This window comes from Trachurus trachurus (genome assembly GCF_905171665.1).
Source record: "Trachurus trachurus genome assembly, chromosome: 24".
Taxonomy (NCBI): Eukaryota; Metazoa; Chordata; class Actinopteri; order Carangiformes; family Carangidae; genus Trachurus; species Trachurus trachurus.
In genome coordinates this window covers 13,811,729-13,831,497 of record NC_139910.1, presented here as the reverse complement: position 1 = coordinate 13,831,497, position 19,769 = coordinate 13,811,729, and the positions used below count along the sequence as shown (strand labels likewise).

Below are 19,769 nucleotides of genomic sequence, written 5' to 3'. Positions count from 1 at the left end.
CTGAGTTTATATATCCCAAAAGACGACACAGAGATCAATATTTTATGTTTTATTATTTGCAAAGAGAGTATTCTTCATGAAGTCGGCATTAGCAAACTGTACATACATAAATAACCATTTTCATATTTCATCATTTTTTACAGATTCTGTTTTAACAACGCAGTGATTCGGATGTCTGTCACTGCAGAATAGTTAGCGCAGTTATTACAAAGCACACTATTTATTTAATGTCACAGCTGTCTACTAAAACACTACCAGTGATTGTTTGGCTTTCTTAAAAGCGAGGGACTTTCAAGTGCATGCTCAAACAGAAAGATAAAAAAATATCTGCCTGTATTCAAAGGCATTTCAACTATAATATACAAATCAGTTTCATTTTTTTTTTTTTAACAATGGAGCTCATATACTTTCCATATTGGCTCCAGTTGATTAAATACTTAAATTAAAAGACAGGAATACAAGCCTTGGCTTTTGGGGAAAGAAGTCGGCCATCTTGGCTGGACGGCTTCAGTGCAGTACCTTCGACAGTGCTCATGTCAGTGCTATACGTTCAGATTTTTTTTAGCTTTAACGTCGACTCCATTAAAAAAGTTCAAGCTGGTTCTTTTGTTTTGAAATGTGTAATGCGGAAAAAAACAAACTACTTAGCTACATCTTCCTGTTGAGTTTTGTTTCTGTGCTTTTGGAAAGAAACTCTTCACTCCTAAGACGGTGAATGATTTGCTACTCAAACTGCCAAGTCTACTCTACTAGTAACCGGTACATAATCCCACACTGGTGGTGCTTTAGCTTCATCAACACTAACAACCTATTAACTGATTGAACACTAAATAAATAGTAGCAGCACTGGATATCATGGACAAAAAGCACGGTCGACTTTGGCTCCCAACATAGAGTATATAAATAGTGCTTTGTTTTTCATTGATTTCACAGGTTCCCTCAGAAACCTTAAAAAATAATATACACATTTAAGTTAAAACAATGAAACATTTGGATTGGGGGAGGAGGTGGGGGGGTCCCCTGATGTAGGTCCATTTAATCTGGAGAGTTGGGTTTTTAAAGGGCTGAGGTGATTTTGAGGAGAGTGGGTGTGCAATGTTAGTGAGCGAAGTCTTCATATCACCTCTGAATCACTTCATAATGCATGTGACCAACCCTCCCCCCCTACCCTCAGCAGGGGGAGAAGCTTGTAAGTTTAGGGCACGGGGTGAAGAGGAGACATTCACAGGAGTCAGTGGAGTCCTTGGCAAAGCGGTAGGTAGAAAAGTTCAGCTGCTCCTCATATGGGCGGAGGTCCGTTGGTGTAGCGCAGCATTGGATGGAAGGAGCGGGCGAAGTTGTTGGCGTGGTGGCAGCTGTAGTCCTCCTCGGTCATGGGCACCAGACAGGCCAGACCGATGAGGAGCAGGAGGAGCAGCTGGACGGGGAGCGCAGCCCTGAGGACCCGCAGCAGGAAGGACTGGCCCTTTGAGGGGGAGGAGGAACAGGAGGAGGAGGAGGAGGAGGAGATGCCGTCCGGAAGGTCAGAACGGGAGGAAACGCAGCCAGCGGCGCCTGGTGATCTGCTCCGGCTGCAGGAAGACCCAGACAGGAGTTAGGAACAGCAGAGAACAGACCAGAGTTCATTAGCATTTGCAAACCACTGCTTTGTTGTGAGAACTCCTCCTGAACTAAAATTTTAAGTTTCTACGCTCATTTATGTGGTGAAAAATGCCCCAACCTCCTGTGCCTAGATTAGAAGTTTTGAGTTGACATTACGGTGATAAGTAAACTTTTTTCAAGGTGAATTTTATCACATTTTGTTAGAGGTGTGAGAACTAGAACATTAATATGATCAATGGAAAGAGTTGAAGAAAAAAATCATATCTTCTTTATATAATGTAAAGGCAACATAGAGCTGATAGGATTAGTTGATTCAATGATAAATTACACTATGCCCTGTATGTTTTTATTTAGTTTTCGTTACGTGCTATTTTGTGCTAAGTTTTAAATGTCTACTCAATGTAGCCTTTAAATTGCCCCCTGGGGTCAAATAAGCTTTCTTGTGAAGTGAATTGATCTAAATATAAATTGAATATCTTTGAGTTTTAAACTGGTAGTTTGAGCTTTAGGGAAATGAGATGGGCATTTTCCACTACGTTCTTTTCTCCATTTCAAAGATCAAATGATTACTTGATAAAAAAACTGATTAGGAGAATAATTTGTAGTTGAGTCAAATGAGACAATTCTCACATTTTAAGTCACAAAAACAAACGTTTGCAAATACTATTTTACCCATGTCTGAGAAAAAAGAATGAACAAACATTTAAAAGGAAGGAAAGTAAAAAATACAAAAATGCAGCAAACGGACTCGGATCCAACAGGAAAAGAGATTCACAAAGTTGAGCACAGAGACACACACACACATACAGTACACACACAAAACAAGCACACACACAGTTTAACACTTAAAAAACAGGGTTAACCAGCGTTTGTTAAGTAGCCCGCTGAATCCCACCGAGGGGGGGTTAAACGCTCTGGATTTAGAGCCGAGTGTGTGAGAGTTCAATGCCACGTCTCATTCCAAACAGAAGCAGGAGAAATGCCAAATGCCTCTCTGGAGATTTCCACTTTTAGAGCCAAGACTCAAGGGGGGGTGGGGGGTGGGACAGCATGTTCTTACTGCGACTCATCCTCACGGAGGATGAAAGAGGGTCGGACGCCCCTCCAGCCGCTCCCCCCTGCAGCCAATTTCATTCAGGCCTCCTACATCCTACAGAACAGCTGCATAGGCAACATAGGCAATCTCTCCTGCTTTGCTGGATTTGACTTTCCACAGCACCAATAGTAAAAGATAGAGCCCCCCACCCTGCCTGTCATACATACATACATACAGGATGATATCAGGGGGAAACAAATACATTACTTCTGCTACACACACACTCATGGCAAGACTAGTTTAGGCTGAGTCTTCGCCAGGCCTGGGTATTATTGTTGGCACTTCATGAAAATTATGGAAAGTTAAATCAGAAAATGACAAAAAAGTCAGAGGGTGGGAGAGTTTAGAGGTCTGGAAAGGAAGCAAAGGAGAGAAAGTGGGAGTTAAGGAAGAAGGAGAGTTTATGCATCATATCCTGTTTGAGAACTATGAGGAGAATGAAACAGGAAGGAAGCATGAGAAAGAAAAACAAGAGCTGGAGGAAGCAGGTTGGGTGGGTTGGGGGGTGGGGAGGTCAGAGGGATTGAGACAGTGCCATCTAGTGGGCAAAGAGGGTGCTACTACAAAGTCACTCTGGGGAAAAGGAGAAGCAAAAAAGTATGACAAGGCAGTTTTCATTTCATGATGCCATTCAAAAAGCAGTAGCAGCAGCAGCAGGGCAGAGAGAAGCAGTGAAAGAAAACATTTAAAGGAGAGAGGGAGCGATTCCCCACTCGTTTAAGAGCTGGTAACACGGCCTCTAGAGTGAGGGAGGATCATGGAACACATGGTTAAAGCCTTAAATGCACGATCAATTAAAAAGCCCATTGAGTAAAAACACTGATTGTGATTAATTGGTTTTCTGATTCAAGTCAAGTGTCAAAAATCAATTGTCTAGTGGCGCATGGCTTTGGTTCCATCATCGTCCCGTGTTTCTAGAGTCCAGGAGAGAGGTACCTGTGGCGCGGGCCGCTCTCAGGGTGTCCTGGGTGGGCCTGACTACTTTTGCCTCGGGGCTGTATCACGCAATGAGCAGGGAGGGGTAAAAGAAAGAAAGAATGTTTCAGTCAAGGGCAAATAAAGGCCAAGCCTCAGATGAGAAAACAAATAACATAAAGAGAGCCATAACATCGCTAGAGAGAGAATCATCAACAGAGAGCAGCAATGTAATCAATGACGGTGATTGACTTTCAGAACCAAGAAATCTGGCTTCTCAAGACTAATTCATGTTAAACGAAACAGATAAAGTCAAATATATTTAACTGTCAGTTACAGTAAAGCTTTCAGGCATGTTTTCTATTAAAAAAATAAATAAATCAATGTACAGTTTTATCAGGTAAAACGAAAAGCCAGGATTTCTTGTACATTTTTTTTTAGCAGATCAACATGGTGTGGGGCAGCAAAAACTGGGGGGGTGCAGGAGGGGGTGTAGCAACAAGTCTTTTCATGTACATGTTAGCAGAGCTGTTGCAAAAAAAGAAAATCATAAAAATCATTTTTATGTTAACCATAAAAGTGAAAAAGGGAGTGTGGGGATGTCTAAGAGACAACTATTTGGACATGAGAAGGGAGAAGGAAGGGGACGGTCTCTTATGGAGCACAGATGCTAGCCCCTCCCCCCACAGCTCCTCTGGACAGGATTATGAGAGAAGACATTACCAATCGTTTGCGACTTTCGACGGTCACCTCTGACACCGGAGCAGCTGACTGACAGATTTCTGGTATGCCAATAGGCAGCGGTAAGCAGCCCTGCAAAATAAAACAACAGAGACTGTGATGTTTAGATCTACATCAATAAAACTGCTGAGGAAGATTTTTGTTGGTTCAGCATAAACGTGCAGCTCCTTCATTCATTCAGTATTGTCTGACCTGCCGTGTGCCCAAGGCCTCCAGCCTCCCCTCCAGCTCCTCCAGGTCGGAGCTGACCTCCCTCAGCAGCAGCCTCAGCCTGTTCCAGATCACGTGCACCTTCTCCTGGGCCTCCAGACACTCGCTGCCCTGAGCCCGGATCTGATCTGAGGTCTGCGACTGCGTTGGTGCAGTCTGAGGTTTAGTGTTCACCAGGAGCTGAGTCGAGAGCTCCTGAAGGGACGACACCTTCTGCTGGGAGTCCAGCAGCTCACGCTTGATTTGCTACAGGAAAATGAAGAGACAGTTTTTTATTTTGGTCTATTATTTCTATATTTTAAACACATTTTACTTATGTTGTTCCTTCTTCTACTTCTTCTCCTATTTGTAAGTGACAGCAGTTGACATAAAAGGCTAAAATGGAGTTGAAAAGTCTCCTGAACACAAAGCTGGCAGAAGAGAAAAGTACCGTCAGTGTTTTGTGATGAGCTCGTAATGTTTCACGATCCACTTTGGGAGGGATGGGCACCACCTCGTTCCTCCTGCGGTCGATGTTCTCCAGCCACAGCAAAAGACCGTGGCTCGTCTCATGAAACTCCTGAAAGACAACATGGTATAAATTTAATCTATTTATCCCTTTCTTCCTGTTTGTTCACTCACTTTTACATAAACAAAATTTCAATTTACTCCATTTAATTCTGGATTCTTTCAGGGAAAATGTTGATGGATAAAATACAAGTAGACTAAAGCTTTTATACTTACAACATTTAAGAGATTCTTATGCTTTTATATATAGCATCCTTTACGTATATACTTTTTTGTGTTATGTGCAAAAGCAGGTAGAACACTCTATTGATCTTTAGTTTGGAGTTTGTGTGTTTTTTGTACCTGGCACTGCATCAGCGCCGTCTGCAGCTCCTCCCTCCAGTCCTCCAGAGAGGCACGGAGCCGATCCCAGCGCAAGTTCATCTCTTTCAGCCCGTCTCTCAACTGCCAGGCCTCCTCGGAGTCGGGCTCCGATTGGAGGAAGTCGGCGCTGCTCAGGTTGATGGACAGGACCTCTGACTTATGAGCGTCCATCCCCTTCTGCAGCTCCTGAGAGCGGGAGCCAAAGAGGAAAGTATTCAGAACAGCATCCAAACAAGTGGGGCACGAGATTACTAGTGAACCGTGAGCCAAGCCAGACTTTATGGTGCTACTGGACTGGGAATAGATGAGGTGCCAACAGATAAAGTGCAGGAGGATTAGGCTGAGGCGATAGAGATACACTAGATGTGAGTTATTAGACTTCAGAGCTGTGTATTTATAGGTTAGTCAATGATATCTTTTACAGGCAGCAACAGCTGGACTGGTCTGTGTGTTTAATATAGTGTGGTGTGTGTTTGAGTGTGTGAGGGTGAGTTGAGGGACAAAGTTGTTAGCGCTTTACACACAAAGTAGGACATTAAAACGAGGCCAGTGGGGCGAAACTGCTGCAGAGAAAATGTTCTGTATGTACAGTTCATGATGTGTTACTGTACAGGGACTGGTACACATAAAGCACATGTGCACAAAATGAGTGATACTGCAAGACAGATGACTGTGATGTTCATAATAATTAGATTAGATTAAATTTTGGACCTGTGTTGCAGAAAAATCTGTTATTTTTCCCAACTTTTGCTCTTGATTGATTAAAACAGACACACACACACAGACTAGCAGTAAACTCACCTTGAGCTTCTTGATTCTCTGCTGGATGGTGTGTATGTCGGTGCTGAGATCGAGCCCTCGCAGCTGGTTGAGTTCAGCCTCGGACTGACCCAGCCAGGCCCTCATGGTCTGCAGGTCTGTGATCAGCTGCTGCCACTGCTGCAGGTTCTGTTTCTGTCTGTGCTTCTCACTCAGGGACTGAGCCTGGATCAGCTCCCAGCGCTCGATCACACCTAGAGGAAGAGATGTAGATGCAGCTTACTCAGCTCGCACAGTGTTTACAGTGGAGTTCAAACCTGCCTGTGTTGGAAAATGATATATGTGTGTGTGTGTGTGTGTGTGTGTGTGTGTGTGTGTGTGTGTGTGTGTGTGTGTGTGTGTGTGTGTGTGTGTGTGTGTGTGTGTGTGTGTGTGTGTGTGTAACTGACCTGCACTCTGAGTGTCTGTGCTGGTGGGGTTGGTGAGTCCTGGCATGTCGTCGTCGTCTTCGGTCAGCTCTCCTTCCGTTCTCTTCACAGCGTCTATGCTGCCTCTGCACTCTCCCATCAGACGCATCTGAAATCAGAGTTAGAAGTATTTAGAGCCTTTTTAAAAATGTTATTAAACTAATTCAAGAATAAAATAAAGGGTAACCACTAACCATTTAATTCACAGGCCGCTAATTACGTGATAATGTCAAGAAATAGCCAAGAAATAACAATTAATTGCCTCGAAAGAACGGTCAATTTCATTGTAATGTCGAGAACTATAGCCAAGAAATAAAGATTGATTGCGCAGAAAAAGCCTAGAAATAACAGTCAATTGCAAGAACCTGGTGGAGAAAAATTCTGGCCCTTCCCAAAAAATTCAAAGCATGAAAAGCATGTGTAATCTTTTGCCTTTATGAAAAACATGACATTACTATGAAATTGACCGTCATTTCCAGGCTGTTTCTTGACATTATTACATTATTAGCGGCCTGTAAATTAAAGGGTTATCAAATAAAGATTTTAACAAAAACATAAAACATTTCTCATTGTGTGAATAAAATAAATGTCTGCAGATATAAGATTTGGCCTGTTTGTCTGGAGTGTTTCAGCATGATATACTTGAGTGTGATTAAAGGCAGCAAACAGTGATAAACATGCAGAGGACTCACATATCCCATGTAGGTGGAGTCGATGTCGGGGCTGGTGCGGTTGGCGCTGGCCTCTCTCTGCTGCAGGTGATATCGTCCTGCATCCAGAGCCTGATCCAGCTGCCTGAGACTGGCCTCCAGCTGACCAGGCTCACCTGCACAGAGACCACAACAGAGTCAGGAAATAGGAAGGTTGCAGTTTGTTTGTTTGTTTGTTTTTTAGGAAAGGACAAAGTATTTGTTAGGGATGGATGGCATGCAGAGAGGCAAAATGAACAGCACAGCAGGACAGAGAGAACAAAGAAGTCAAGTTACATGATGATATTAGCTGTGTAATGAAGGAAAGAAATTAAAGACGATACAAAAAAATGCAATGGTTTAAGTTGGCATTTAGTGAGCAAGACCTCAGCATGCAATGGTGTCATCAGTGAGGAGATAAATAAAGGTTTGTCTAGATGGTGGTGCATGCAGCTTGGATGATGTTTCCTAGTATGATGATAGACTTCTGTTAAAAAAGCCTGTGTAGCTGTAGCTCAGAGCATGCTCTTCCTCATCAGCACCACAAGGCTGCTGTTGCCTACCAGAGGACGATTTCAGTGTGTCCTCAGTCAGTTTTATATAGGCCTCAGGGCTCTCTGGGATAACTACGTCTGAGAAGAGAGACATACAACATAGACTGCTCAAGATGTGGACATGAGTACGTGTGATATCTCTGTGAATCTATAAAGTTTTGGCACCGATGTCCTCACACCAGATTACTGCTTTTGAGAAATTTGTTTAGTTTCTATGGGTCGTATTTCCTGTGAAGATTTTTGTTGTTACAATGTTACAAATTTGGCAATACGACTTTGTGTAATAATTTAATTCTCTGTGATTAGTTAGATCCATACTTCAGAGGAATCAATGGAAATTTCCTCAACACTCAAACCTCTCTAATGATTTACATTTCCACATCTCAAAAACACAACTAGTAATCATATGAAATATACAGTACATATACATATTTTTTCAAATGCCTTCAAATTGCAGGAATATCCTTAAATTAAATGCTCAATATAAAGTGAATACATACTTTAATTAATCAGGAGGAAATGTATTCATTGTTTATGTTGAATTGTATGTTTTACTCTTAATAAAAACATCACTGATTTGTTGCCAATAATAATAATAATAAGTACTGAATCATATGGTTCTTTCAAAAAATGTTTTCATGAGAAATACTTTATGTTTAAGATAAAATAGATTTTTATCCACAAGAAATCAGTATTTTTCCATTAAACCAATCAGAGTTCCTAAAGTGGGAACTACCTGACAGCACTGTGGCAGCCGTCCTCAGATACTCATCCTCCTCCTCTTGCCCTCTGCTCCTCTCCCCGTGGCCTCGTCCTCCGGGGCTCTCCAGACCTCTGCTCAGGTCGTAGTCGTGGTCCCACTCCAGCGGGATGGAGTCCACGCTGGCCGGGGTGTCCCGTCCCGAGCGGTCGGCCCGGATGAGGGCGGCCGCTGCCGTGGCTTGACGGCTGGATGTCCGGGGCAAAGAGGCATCGCACCACTGCAGCTCAGAGAGGTCGGCGCCTTCCTCCACGTCGAGCTCTCTGTCTGAGCCGTCGAGCTCATCATCAGCCAGCTGCGAGAGGAAACGATTACAGGAGGGAAAAGAAACGAGGAAAAACCATCAAACACTGTGAATTTGTTTAGATTTCAAACCATGTGTGACTAAGAAGTGTGAGAGTGTGGGTTGTGAGTCACTGGGAGGTGAGCGTATGTGCTGCACTGACTGTTACTATCCTGATATAATTAGTGTGTATTCTGCTCCTGACCAGCTGTCAGTGTGAAACTATGTCGCACTCGTGTTTTCACCATGTCACAGGAGGTGAAGGACGACAGCTGTTAAGTCTTCATTTTGTAATGTGTGTACAGAGCGATTCAAGTTCCCTGAGTCAACTCCTCACTGTCACAACATCACGTCTCTACACATAGCTCCACTTCTCACAGCGACGCGGCCCGCCGTAGATAAAGTTAAACTGCTACACACTGATTGTTACATGACAGCTTGTCTCAATGCAACGTGATGTGTCATCTGTGTTATCTGAACTCACCGGCAGACGTGTGAGTTTCTTGTAATATCTGTCAACTCGCCCGAAGACCTCCTGACAGTATCTCTGCAGCTCCTCCAGCTCCTCCTCGATGACGGCCGCATCCAGAGGTTCACTCTTCTCGATCAGAGCTTCGCCCTGCCTGAACACCAGCTCGATCTTCCCCGTGTTCAGATAAATCTCCTGCTGGAAGGCCTGAGAAACACACACGAGCATTACAACTGAAGCAAATATTTGCATTTGAGGAACTTTGCCCGGAAAATATTTGTTATTTGAATAAGTGAAAAACATTATTTCATTTCCGCAAAGAGCTTTTTAAATTTACTTGTATCATTACATTTCACTGTATTTTTGTCCCACTCTATGTCCCACCAATTGCATTTTTATCTCATCTAATTCCTACAACACACTCACACAGTGACAGATACATCAGAAAAAGCTGAAAACTATATTGAACTATATCATATAGACTGTGCCCTGCATCATCTTGGCTTTTTGTGCTGTCTAAGAATCAAATCTCCATCTCACCCTCAGCTGTTTAATCTTGGCCTGTACGTCACACTCAGAGAAGTGCTCTATGTTGGTGAGCTGGAGGTCCATCTCCGTCAGCCACACCAGGATGCTGTCTCGTGCTGTCTCAAACTCTTCTCTCTGGCTGATGAAGTGCTGCAGGAACACAAAGACACACAACATTTCTCCACTGAATGAAGCAGCAAAGATATTATTTATTAATACAGCCTGAGATCTAACAGAATAAAAGATGCAATAAAAGAGTTTGTGAGCGATATTGGAGAAGAAATCACATCAGCTTTCAGGTTAATTCCATATATTCCCCTAGCGACTTCAGATTGATTAAACCAACAGGTAATGCGATGTTACCCTGAGTCTGCGCAGGATGGCAGCCACCCTCTTCTGCAGGTTATCCCATCGCTTGTTCCCATCGTGCACCATCTCTCTGAGGCGACAGGAGGAGTCCGTGCGGTTCTCACGGGCCAGACGGCGATACTGTTTGTTGATGAGCTCCAGCTGGGTGAGACACTCCTGCACCTGACGCTGGAAGGCCTGCAAAGAAAACACACAGAAAACTTGAGTAACACATTCCTGCACATATCTAAGAAATGATCAATTCTTGCACCAAACATTTTTACATGCACGCGCAAGGAACAAAAGCATTTCACAAGGACCATAGCTTACACTTAAATACGAAAATGTGTTTTTATTTTATTCTAAATATTTAATACTGTCATTTTTAATGCACTGACAGGAGCTGGTGAGAAAGAGTATTTTGTTTCACTTCATGTAATACTTTGGTAAATTACAATATACGGTAGCAAAACTTGAATCTAAACTGTTTATATTTAACCCAGTTTCAACGTTTCAATCAGGCACGAGTAGGGCAGATGGCGATGGTCCAGACCAGACAGTGAGCTTGCAGGAATGTGCACGTGCACAGTGATGGACTGCAGCAGCTGAGCAGACCGGTGCAGACGAGTTTCAGTAACACGACACTTCTCTCTCTCTCTCTCTCTCCCTCTCTCTCTCTCTCTGTCCGTTTCCTTTCCCCTGCGGCGATTCTCTCACCCTCAAAATTTATTTTGCTCACAAATTTAAAGATCCCACAGGAAATTTTCAACATTCAGACCATGCAGCAATAGTTACATTTAAAATCCAGCCATACTTTCACCTCACTCACACACTTTGCTATGTGCAAACAGTGTTAAATCCGAGGTCTTTCTGATAAAGAAAGTGAAATAAACTCACCTCAAACTTCTTCAGCTCCTCCTTAGCGACGGTATAAAGAACTCCAGAGGAGTTCGGCAGAGCTGCTGTCCGTTCTGAGGTCTTCAGCCAGTCCTCAAACCTGGAGTAATCATCCAGAAACTTCTGCCACAACCTCCACGTCTCCTCAATCCTGCAAAGAAAAATTACTCGTGTCATGGCTAAATCCTCTTTCTGTGATATACATGCAGGTATAAATCTCTTGTATCATCACACAAAACATAGAGGTGAATTTATCGACGCTGCACTGACTTGAGCCTCCTCTCCATGGACATGGCGCAGATGTTCCTCCAGCGTCTGTCCAGCCCCCTGGTGGCCTGCTGGATGGAGTCACACTCTGTCTCCGTGGAGCAGGCGTCACAGTCGTGGAGCAGGACCTCACACAGGTTCAACACGGACGCCACACCTGTGCTGTGTTTCTCTATGTCCCTCTGCAGCTCCTACAAATCAGGGACAATTACAATTAAATATTTCTAACACTCAAAGGTTGGTGCTTGAAACATTATGCATTTCTCTAACTGCACATAATCATACAGTATATTGCTTTTAAACTGTGAAGAGGCCTGTGCAGTCCAGCAAACATCTCCCCACAGAATACAGGAAGTGCACATTCTGCCTGGTAAACTACTGTAAGCGCTTGTGTTCAAGAGAGAAAAGAGGTCAGTGGGTTCTCGGAGCCCAGTCCAGATTTAGAGCAGGGCATCTTGGCAGCAGGAATAACACTGACACCTACTGTAGGCTGCTTTCAAACAAACAGCAGAGATGTATCCATGAGTCATGATATGTTTTCCTCATGTGTGTCAGTGTCACTCATTTTCCAGCAACAAAGCGCCTGCTTGTACATCACAGTGTTGTGCATTCACTCATGGAGCAAGACAGGATGTTATTGCCACATGTTGGTCAAGTGATGCAAATGTCTTTATTATTATCATGAGCACTGCATCCCTCCTTGGACTTGTAAACAAATCAGTCATTTTCTTTCTAATTGCTGTAGCCCCAGGACTGTATATGTGTGTGTGTATGTGTGTGTGTGTGTGCTTCCACTTGCCTGCTGCTGGTTGAGCTTCCTCTGAATCTCCAGGTCGTCACACATGTCGTAGACGATGGGCCTGGACAGCTCCGTCTCGATGTGCGCCAGCCAGGACCGCAGGCTGCTCATGTTTTTGTCCAACTGCTGCACGGCGACCAGGGTCTCCCTCAACTTCTTCACCCTGGTACAGAAACAAAGTCAGAGTCGACACATGAGGGACAAGCTGTGAACGGTAACTCAGGCAGGCTGGTATGGGAGACATTTGTTGACAGACAATTCACACAGTCAGTGTGACAACATTACAACAACAACAAGACAGGCTGGTAAATCAACTACAATTAGCATCAAAGTGCATTCAGCTGATATCAATGTTAAGGGCATGAAAAGTTGTTGAAATGCATGAAAACATTCAGAGACTTGACCTCATACTGAACATTTCATTGATATAAGAATGTCTGACATTATCTCCATCCAGGTAGTATAAAAAAATAACAGAGCCAGACAGAGCACAAGAGTAACATGAGCAGGAGAGTTATTTTTTCAGATCTGTGCAGATATTTATGTTGTGGAAGTGATGAAAACCTCATTTGACCCCAGCGCGACAACTGGGAACCATTTTGGATCTGCAGACACCACACATTTCCCGACTCTGACCACTGTAATCTTTAATATGTGGATGTGTTGTTTAAATTAGCCGGCATGGCGCTCTGACATCATCAGTTTGCCAAGCGAGTTTAACATTCAACGCCTCACCCTGCAGAGCAATGCGATGCTCACTGTCAGACTTGATCAGAATGAAGGCGGAGTCCGTTGGTCATTACATAAACAAACAAACAACAACGGGCACATACGTCAGGTCTACTCCGCCTAATACCTGCACCGACAATGAATGCACCACACACTGCACAGCGCACACCGCATCTTGAAATTTCTTTAACATGCTATTGAGCCTCTAACAATGCAGCAGATTGTGGGACACAGCAGTTTAACGTCATAGGGCCAACATTTGCTCTGCTTTACACATAATCCAATGCAAACACAGAACCCTAGTCAAACACCAATTGCAAATAATTCTCATGTGTTTAAGTTGCACGTTGTGTAAACTCGTGCAGCTTCATTCCACCAAGTCAATCAGAAAGACATGACTAACACTCCTTCTAATATTAACACTCCTGCTATTGTCCGAACTGTCTGGGAGTTATTGAACTATTGCATCTCCACCCTCTGCTGGGAACAGACTGGTTAAAACAACACAAGTCTAACTTAGCGTTAAATTCCCTTAAAAGAAAACAACTTCAACATAAATCCTCAATTTTGTCCTGCCTGTTGACATCACAGTCGCAGTCTGGCAGGTCCTCCTCACTCGAGCACCCTGCCATGTTATCCGTTCCTAAATCCAAAACCATGGGGGTGCAGAATTCCCAAAAAGACAACGTCGAGAGGTGCTACGGTGTCGATCCAAACACTCTTCTCTTTCGTCTGCGAGCTCCACATGGGACTTTCTCTAAACTGTGTCTGTGCAGAGAGGGGAGGGCCAGCAGGTAGTGGAGGGGTGGCACAACTGTGACTTATCAACTGTTGCCCTCCAAGGTTAAAAAAAGAGAACTCCAAACAGGCGTGTGTGTGTGTGTATGTGTGTGTGTGTGTGTGTGTGTGACTGCCTGAGAGTGACAAGTGCTGCTGTTTCTAAAACGAGACTTACAGTCAGAGGCATGTGCCACAGCGCTGGCCCTGTGTTGGAATATCGCACAACAAATACACACAGAGAGTGTGTAGACAGAAGCAAAGGCTGCAGACTCCGTGTGAATAAAGCTCCGTCCAAAGTGCACAATGCTGAAGAAAAAAAGTTTTCCGATAAAACATGTTTGCAGGAGAATAACAATAAGATTCTCATCTCTTCAAAACATTTTAAAAAACTCAAAAAGTTGTCAAAAACATTCCCAAAAGATTTTTTAAAAAAGTCTAAAGAAAATGTTTAATGACTTTTTCTGCTTCCTGTGTCTGTCCTTGTTTTTTAAGCTGTGGACGGATACAAGAGTGCAGCTGTCTGTATGAGGTCAGATATTGTCCTCCCTCTCTTCCCTCCTCCAGGACAGTCCCAGAGGGCAACAGCCAGGAAAAAAGGGAGGAGGAGGAGGGGGAGGAGGAGGGGTAGCTGGCGTGGTAAGAGTCAAAGTTTAGGATCAGGTCACTTTCAATTCACAATCGCAACATTCAGAAAGAGTTTTTGGTTCTTTCTTTATCAACATGGTTAAAGAATAAATCCTATGTCTCTGACTCGTCAACAGCTGCTTCAAAGTGAACTCTGGATTTGACTCAGTTGGTGGAAAACTGGTTCCAACTCTGTTGAACTGAAGCATCCAAAGTGTCAGAAAGAAAGAAAAAGGCAAGACCGGGCAGAGGAGAGGAGACGAGGAGCGTGACCTGACCTCTCTGCTTGGTTCACAGCTCCACTGAGTAGAAGTCCCACTGACACCAGTAAGGAGCTCAGGAAATGCCTCAGCAGCGTTGTGGGAAAATGAATTCCCCTCGTCACGTGTCGTTGAGTGTCAGAAGGGTTACCATGGAAACAAAGTAAGGCCAAGACATGCCTTCACTAGTGTCAATCCTTCACCACTAGGAGGAGTAAGTAACAGCGTAACAGCTTCCATTCATCAGAGAACAAACTCATGTAAACTGATGTTACTCATAATCCTGAACTCTTTTACCTAGAGGACACATACCATTTCAAAGACTTTCTTTTCCACTTCCACAGAGGCCACACACTAACCCTACTGTCAATCAGCACTCTGCACCTGTTCACCAGAGTTTTTGTGCACCCACCTGGCAGCTATGAGGTCCAGCAGGTGTTGCCAGCGCTCGCTGACTTTGCTGAGTTTGTGCTGGATCTCGGCGGCCTTGCTGTCCTGGCTGGCCCTGGCCAGGCGCTCGCCCATAACCTGCAGCTGCTGCTTGTTCTCCTGAGCTACGCTGATCTCCTCCTGGTAGTCCTGGTGGAGAAACATCAAGCAGGTTTAACACATGGAGCTATCAGTATCTGTATAATAATAACTAATAATAACTTATATAACTATAGTGCCTTTCAAAAACAAGTTAGGAGGTGCTATACAACAGAAATAAAACATATTAAATGCAACATAATAAAACCACCAAGAGAAATAAAATTGGAATTGAAATGTAAGTGAGTTGTATGTAAGTGTGCGTTCATGGAGCTGTGCATCAGAAGTGAAGCTTAATTTCCAGTTATTTTAATATCATGTAGCTACATTCAGATGACACGATATTTCTTATTACAGTTCCAACTGGTATATCTTTCACAAATAACTATTAACTATTATTCTATTGTAACTGCTGTTGATTTTTGTTTAATCTATAATATATGCATGGCAGCGACCCAGACCTGGACATGCTCCAAACAATCTGGACTCGATGCTTCTGCATGAATAAATGTGCTGTGTTCAGTTATTTCTACATGTGTGGATTTCATGGTGTATTTCGCCCGCATGCCAAAATCACCTTGCGCAGTTTTTCAATCATCTCCTCAATGCTGATGTCTCCATTCTGGGAAACCTTGCTCTCCATCTGCGTGAGCCACTCGCACAGCTCCTTGTTCTTCTCATTGAACACGGCCCACTCATTCAGCTTCTCGCTCACCTGCTGCTTGCGGAGGGAAAGCTGTTGGAGGGAGGACAGGAAGAAAAAGACGAGAGGGAGGGTGAGAATATAAGCGTCAAAATGACTGATGGAATTTGACAATATAGCTGCCGTTTACATTTTGAGAAAGAATATCATTGGTGGAAGATAAGGAACACTAAAATAATAAATATTTGATTTAACTGTATATGAATCACGGACGGCTAAAACACAAAACTCCACTTAATTAATACTTCTAATTCCCCTTCAAACTTGCCTTAAGTGTTCGCAATGGATATAGAAAGCTAGCCACAGCTGAACTCTAACTCTGCACCAAATGCACCACAGCTGTTAGTTTTTTCTATCTTCAGTGAGGATGGGCACTAATCGAGAATATGCACACTCCTCAAGCCAAATTTTTTAAAACATAGATAAGGCCTCTCTTTATTTTAGAAGTGGCTCAAATGACTTGGTTCTGCTCAGAGCTCGAGGCAGCAGAGTTCAATTAATTCAAAGAGAGACGAAACAAAAACACCGAGCCATTACTGGGAAATAAACTAACATCAGCGCTTTTACAAAATCCCTAGAAAAAATAAACCTCAGGCGCACATGTCCTGAGTATTTTACCTGGTGGCAGACCTCCTCCCACTGGCGCTGTAACAGCTGGAGGCGTTCCTGCAGGACAGTGATGTCATCTGAACTGACCACGCCCTCCAAGGAGTCCCTCAGGCGGAACAAGGAGGGGAGGTCATCGGTCCAGCCCCCCACGCTGCTCTCCAACTCCTGTATCCACGTGAGATGAAATTATGTCATTACAAAAAAAAAAAAAACAAACACATTAAATATAAAAACACAGAGAAGTGATCCGTAGCCTTCAAAGACAATCTGCTCTCAGATCCCTGGCAGGAAAAGTAGGAAAACCACAGCTGAGGATTACAGACCATTCATCCTCAGAAACAGTGATGATGAGGAAAAGCAAAACACAAACTGACACTCAATATTACAGCGAGGCATCTCCTTAAAGGACACAGTACTTCTTGTAAATGCCAGAAATTGTTTTAGCTTCCTGAAAATAGCATTAAAAAAAACATTAACATGCCATAAATAATGAAAATACATCAGCTACATGTAAGGATATGGATTCAGGATAAGGCAACAGAGGTGTCTAACCTTGTATCTCCTCCTCCGTCACTGTGACGGTTTTGCTGCGCTGCAATCATTTGTGGACCCGGAGAATGTCTCCATTACGCAACACGCACAAAAGGAAGCATACACACATACACACACACACATACAGACACACACCCCCACAGCAAGCAGGGATGCTCTCTCTCTCTCGCTCTTTCTGTTTCCTGCTCAGTCACATGCGCACGCAGCCTCTCTCCCCACCCCCTCTCTCTCTCTCTGCTCAGCTGATACTATGTGCAGCTACACTCATTCCCCTCCTCCTCCTCCTCTTCCTCCCACTCCCCCTCCTCCTCCTCCTCCCCTCTGAGGAGCTGGGGACGTGTCAGGAATGAAATATCACAGCCTACAATGTCCAGCGGTGAACACAAACCACAGGGAATAATAATGTGACTTTTCACATCAAAAAAAGAGGTTATTGCTGAACACACAATGAAACAGCTGCTGATAGATGATGATGTTTTTTTTTCTTTCTCCTCATGGCTCCTAGTCGGTCTGTTTATCTGTTTGTCCCCATAGCTGGATTAAAAGGGTGGAGGGAGGACACACTGTCTCTGTGTGTGTGTGTGTGTTTTGTGCTCCTCACCTTGCATCTGATTTGCTCTGAGTGCAGCTCCTCGTGGTGGTCAGGCAGCGGCACAGACAGCTTCCTCTTGAAGGCCCTCAGCTTCTCCAGTGACGCATCAATGCCCTTCTCACAGCGTTCCCAGTTCTACACAAACACAAACACACGCACACATACACACACATTAAAACTTAGATCGTAAACACTAATACACAATCAGACTGCACATTTTTACACACACATTAAAACTTAGATCATAAACACTAATACACAATCAGACTGCAAATTTTCTTCGACTCAGAGCTGCTTTAAATTCTTTCAGCATCAGAAAGAGTAAGACACAGAATACACAGTCATAAGCTGACACACATATTTATGCAATCATGCACACACACAGACACACACGCACAACCAAAGGCTGCAGTCATGCCACATCAATTACCATGCCATAGATAGCCTACTTAGTAGCTCTGCACTTCTCAAGCGGCGGCACTGCACAGAGTGATACAGCAAAAATCCAGCAAAGAGGAGACTTAATACGACTTCATAACAAAGGAGGGAGGTTCTGCTCCAGAGGGCACGGATTACAGCTCTATATTTAGATCCTGAATAACGATCCACTGCAGGGTAAAACAGGGTAATATTTGGTCAAAGATGCAGCGGCAAAGTAGCATACCTGAAGCAAGAGTCATGGTAAAAGAACAGGGGACAGGACGAGAATAGAAGCTGTTCTTCAAGCACAAACCAAGGATGACAGAAAGAACGTAACAAAGACAAAGATAGGACCACCGTTGACAAAATGTCAAATTCCCAGACGGATCGTTTAAACTGCGTCACTCTCGCTATGAAAACATGGCTCTATCTCAGCCTGTAAAATCTAACTCACAGGGTTCAGATCATTACATCTGACTGCACAGTGTCTACAGTCTGTGTGTGTGTGTGTGTGTGTGTGTATGTGTGCGTGCATTATACAGATGTGTGTGCCCTGGGCTAGAAGTTTTATCCTTGTTCATTTGCCCCATTTTGTTGATTCAATTCTTGAGCATGAGTGAGTGTGTGCAGGTTTGCATAGCACATGTGTGCATGATGCTTAAACATTTATGCGAGGAGGTGAGTGTGCTCCATCTCGATCTTTGACTTCTTTTCAGGACTTGATGCGCAATGTTACATAATTCATGCGACTTCACCGTCCTGCACGTGAGCTCATTAAAGGCTCAGATGGGCCGATGCCCTTCGACACCCTTCACAGGTACCTTTACACTGTAGCATGTTGGAAACACACAGACTGTGCTCAAACGAGGCTTCACATACTTACAAGAGAATGTGAATCTTTGTTTTATCAACAGTTTTAACCTCAAAAAGTGACATTATAGAGCAATTATCATGGTGATAGTCACCCAGGAATGTGAATGAAGCTCCATTTTCTTATAAATGATAAACGGACTGTACTCATACAGCACTTTTCTAGTCAAAGCAGATTCGCCGCACTCACCCATTCTCTCACACAAACATACATCACATCCACATGCACTGATGAAACAGCCACAGACACAAATTAGGGTTCAATTTCATGCCCAAGGACACTTCAACACATCGACCGAAGGAGCTGGGGATCGAACCACCAAACTCTCTACAGTACTATTGCTCCAGGTGTATTTTTCTCTGACCTTAAGCAGGCCATGCAGCTCCCTCCTCTGCTGATCCAGGCAGTGGTGAGCGTGCCTCCACCTCTCCTGAATCTCCATGAGCTCCGACTGCAGGGTGGACTCGGCCCTGGCGTCGGCCGACAGCAGCAGGCTCCTGCCGGCCTCCACGGTGAGGATGTAGCCTCCCTGCTGCCTCTGGAGCACGCGCTCCCTCAGCTGGAGGAGCACAGACAGGGACAAACGGCAGACGGGGTACAGGTTAACTAAGGGAGTCTATGGTTGGAAAAGGGGTTTGGGGTTTATTAGTACAGAGTGAAAAGCTGGCAGCGTGTGGTTAGAAACTTGACATGAGGCACGTTCGTAAAGACTTGAAAAGTTGAGGCTCTGCAGTATTTAAATGGGCTCAAAGTCGCCTTAGAGTGACCTTATAAAAAATGCAAACAGGTATTATGAGAACTTAATTAGCTCAGAGAGAGCTGGAGGTGGAGGTGTGAATCTCTGAGC

At 43.9% G+C, this 19,769-nt stretch overlaps 1 protein-coding gene across 1 annotated transcript in view; it reads right to left on the bottom strand.

The window, feature by feature from the left end:
* Positions 1-36: 36 nt before the first annotated feature.
* syne1a (spectrin repeat containing, nuclear envelope 1a) overlaps positions 37-19,769 on the bottom strand; it is a gene marked incomplete at its 5' end in the record, with an annotated part of 127,628 nt that continues 107,895 nt past the window's right edge. Inside the window, 22 exons of the mRNA XM_084001067.1 lie at positions 37-1,571; positions 3,635-3,693; positions 4,337-4,426; positions 4,547-4,810; positions 4,995-5,123; positions 5,414-5,620; positions 6,236-6,447; positions 6,643-6,769; positions 7,353-7,486; positions 7,913-7,981; positions 8,640-8,958; positions 9,431-9,622; positions 9,956-10,093; positions 10,307-10,489; positions 11,189-11,339; positions 11,459-11,646; positions 12,255-12,417; positions 15,060-15,226; positions 15,753-15,911; positions 16,497-16,652; positions 17,641-17,766; positions 19,287-19,481. Coding sequence (XP_083857193.1) covers positions 1,280-1,571; positions 3,635-3,693; positions 4,337-4,426; positions 4,547-4,810; positions 4,995-5,123; positions 5,414-5,620; positions 6,236-6,447; positions 6,643-6,769; positions 7,353-7,486; positions 7,913-7,981; positions 8,640-8,958; positions 9,431-9,622; positions 9,956-10,093; positions 10,307-10,489; positions 11,189-11,339; positions 11,459-11,646; positions 12,255-12,417; positions 15,060-15,226; positions 15,753-15,911; positions 16,497-16,652; positions 17,641-17,766; positions 19,287-19,481 — 3,720 coding nt within the window. The 3' untranslated portion in view covers positions 37-1,279. The remainder of the gene's footprint in view (positions 1,572-3,634; positions 3,694-4,336; positions 4,427-4,546; positions 4,811-4,994; positions 5,124-5,413; positions 5,621-6,235; positions 6,448-6,642; positions 6,770-7,352; positions 7,487-7,912; positions 7,982-8,639; positions 8,959-9,430; positions 9,623-9,955; positions 10,094-10,306; positions 10,490-11,188; positions 11,340-11,458; positions 11,647-12,254; positions 12,418-15,059; positions 15,227-15,752; positions 15,912-16,496; positions 16,653-17,640; positions 17,767-19,286; positions 19,482-19,769) is intronic.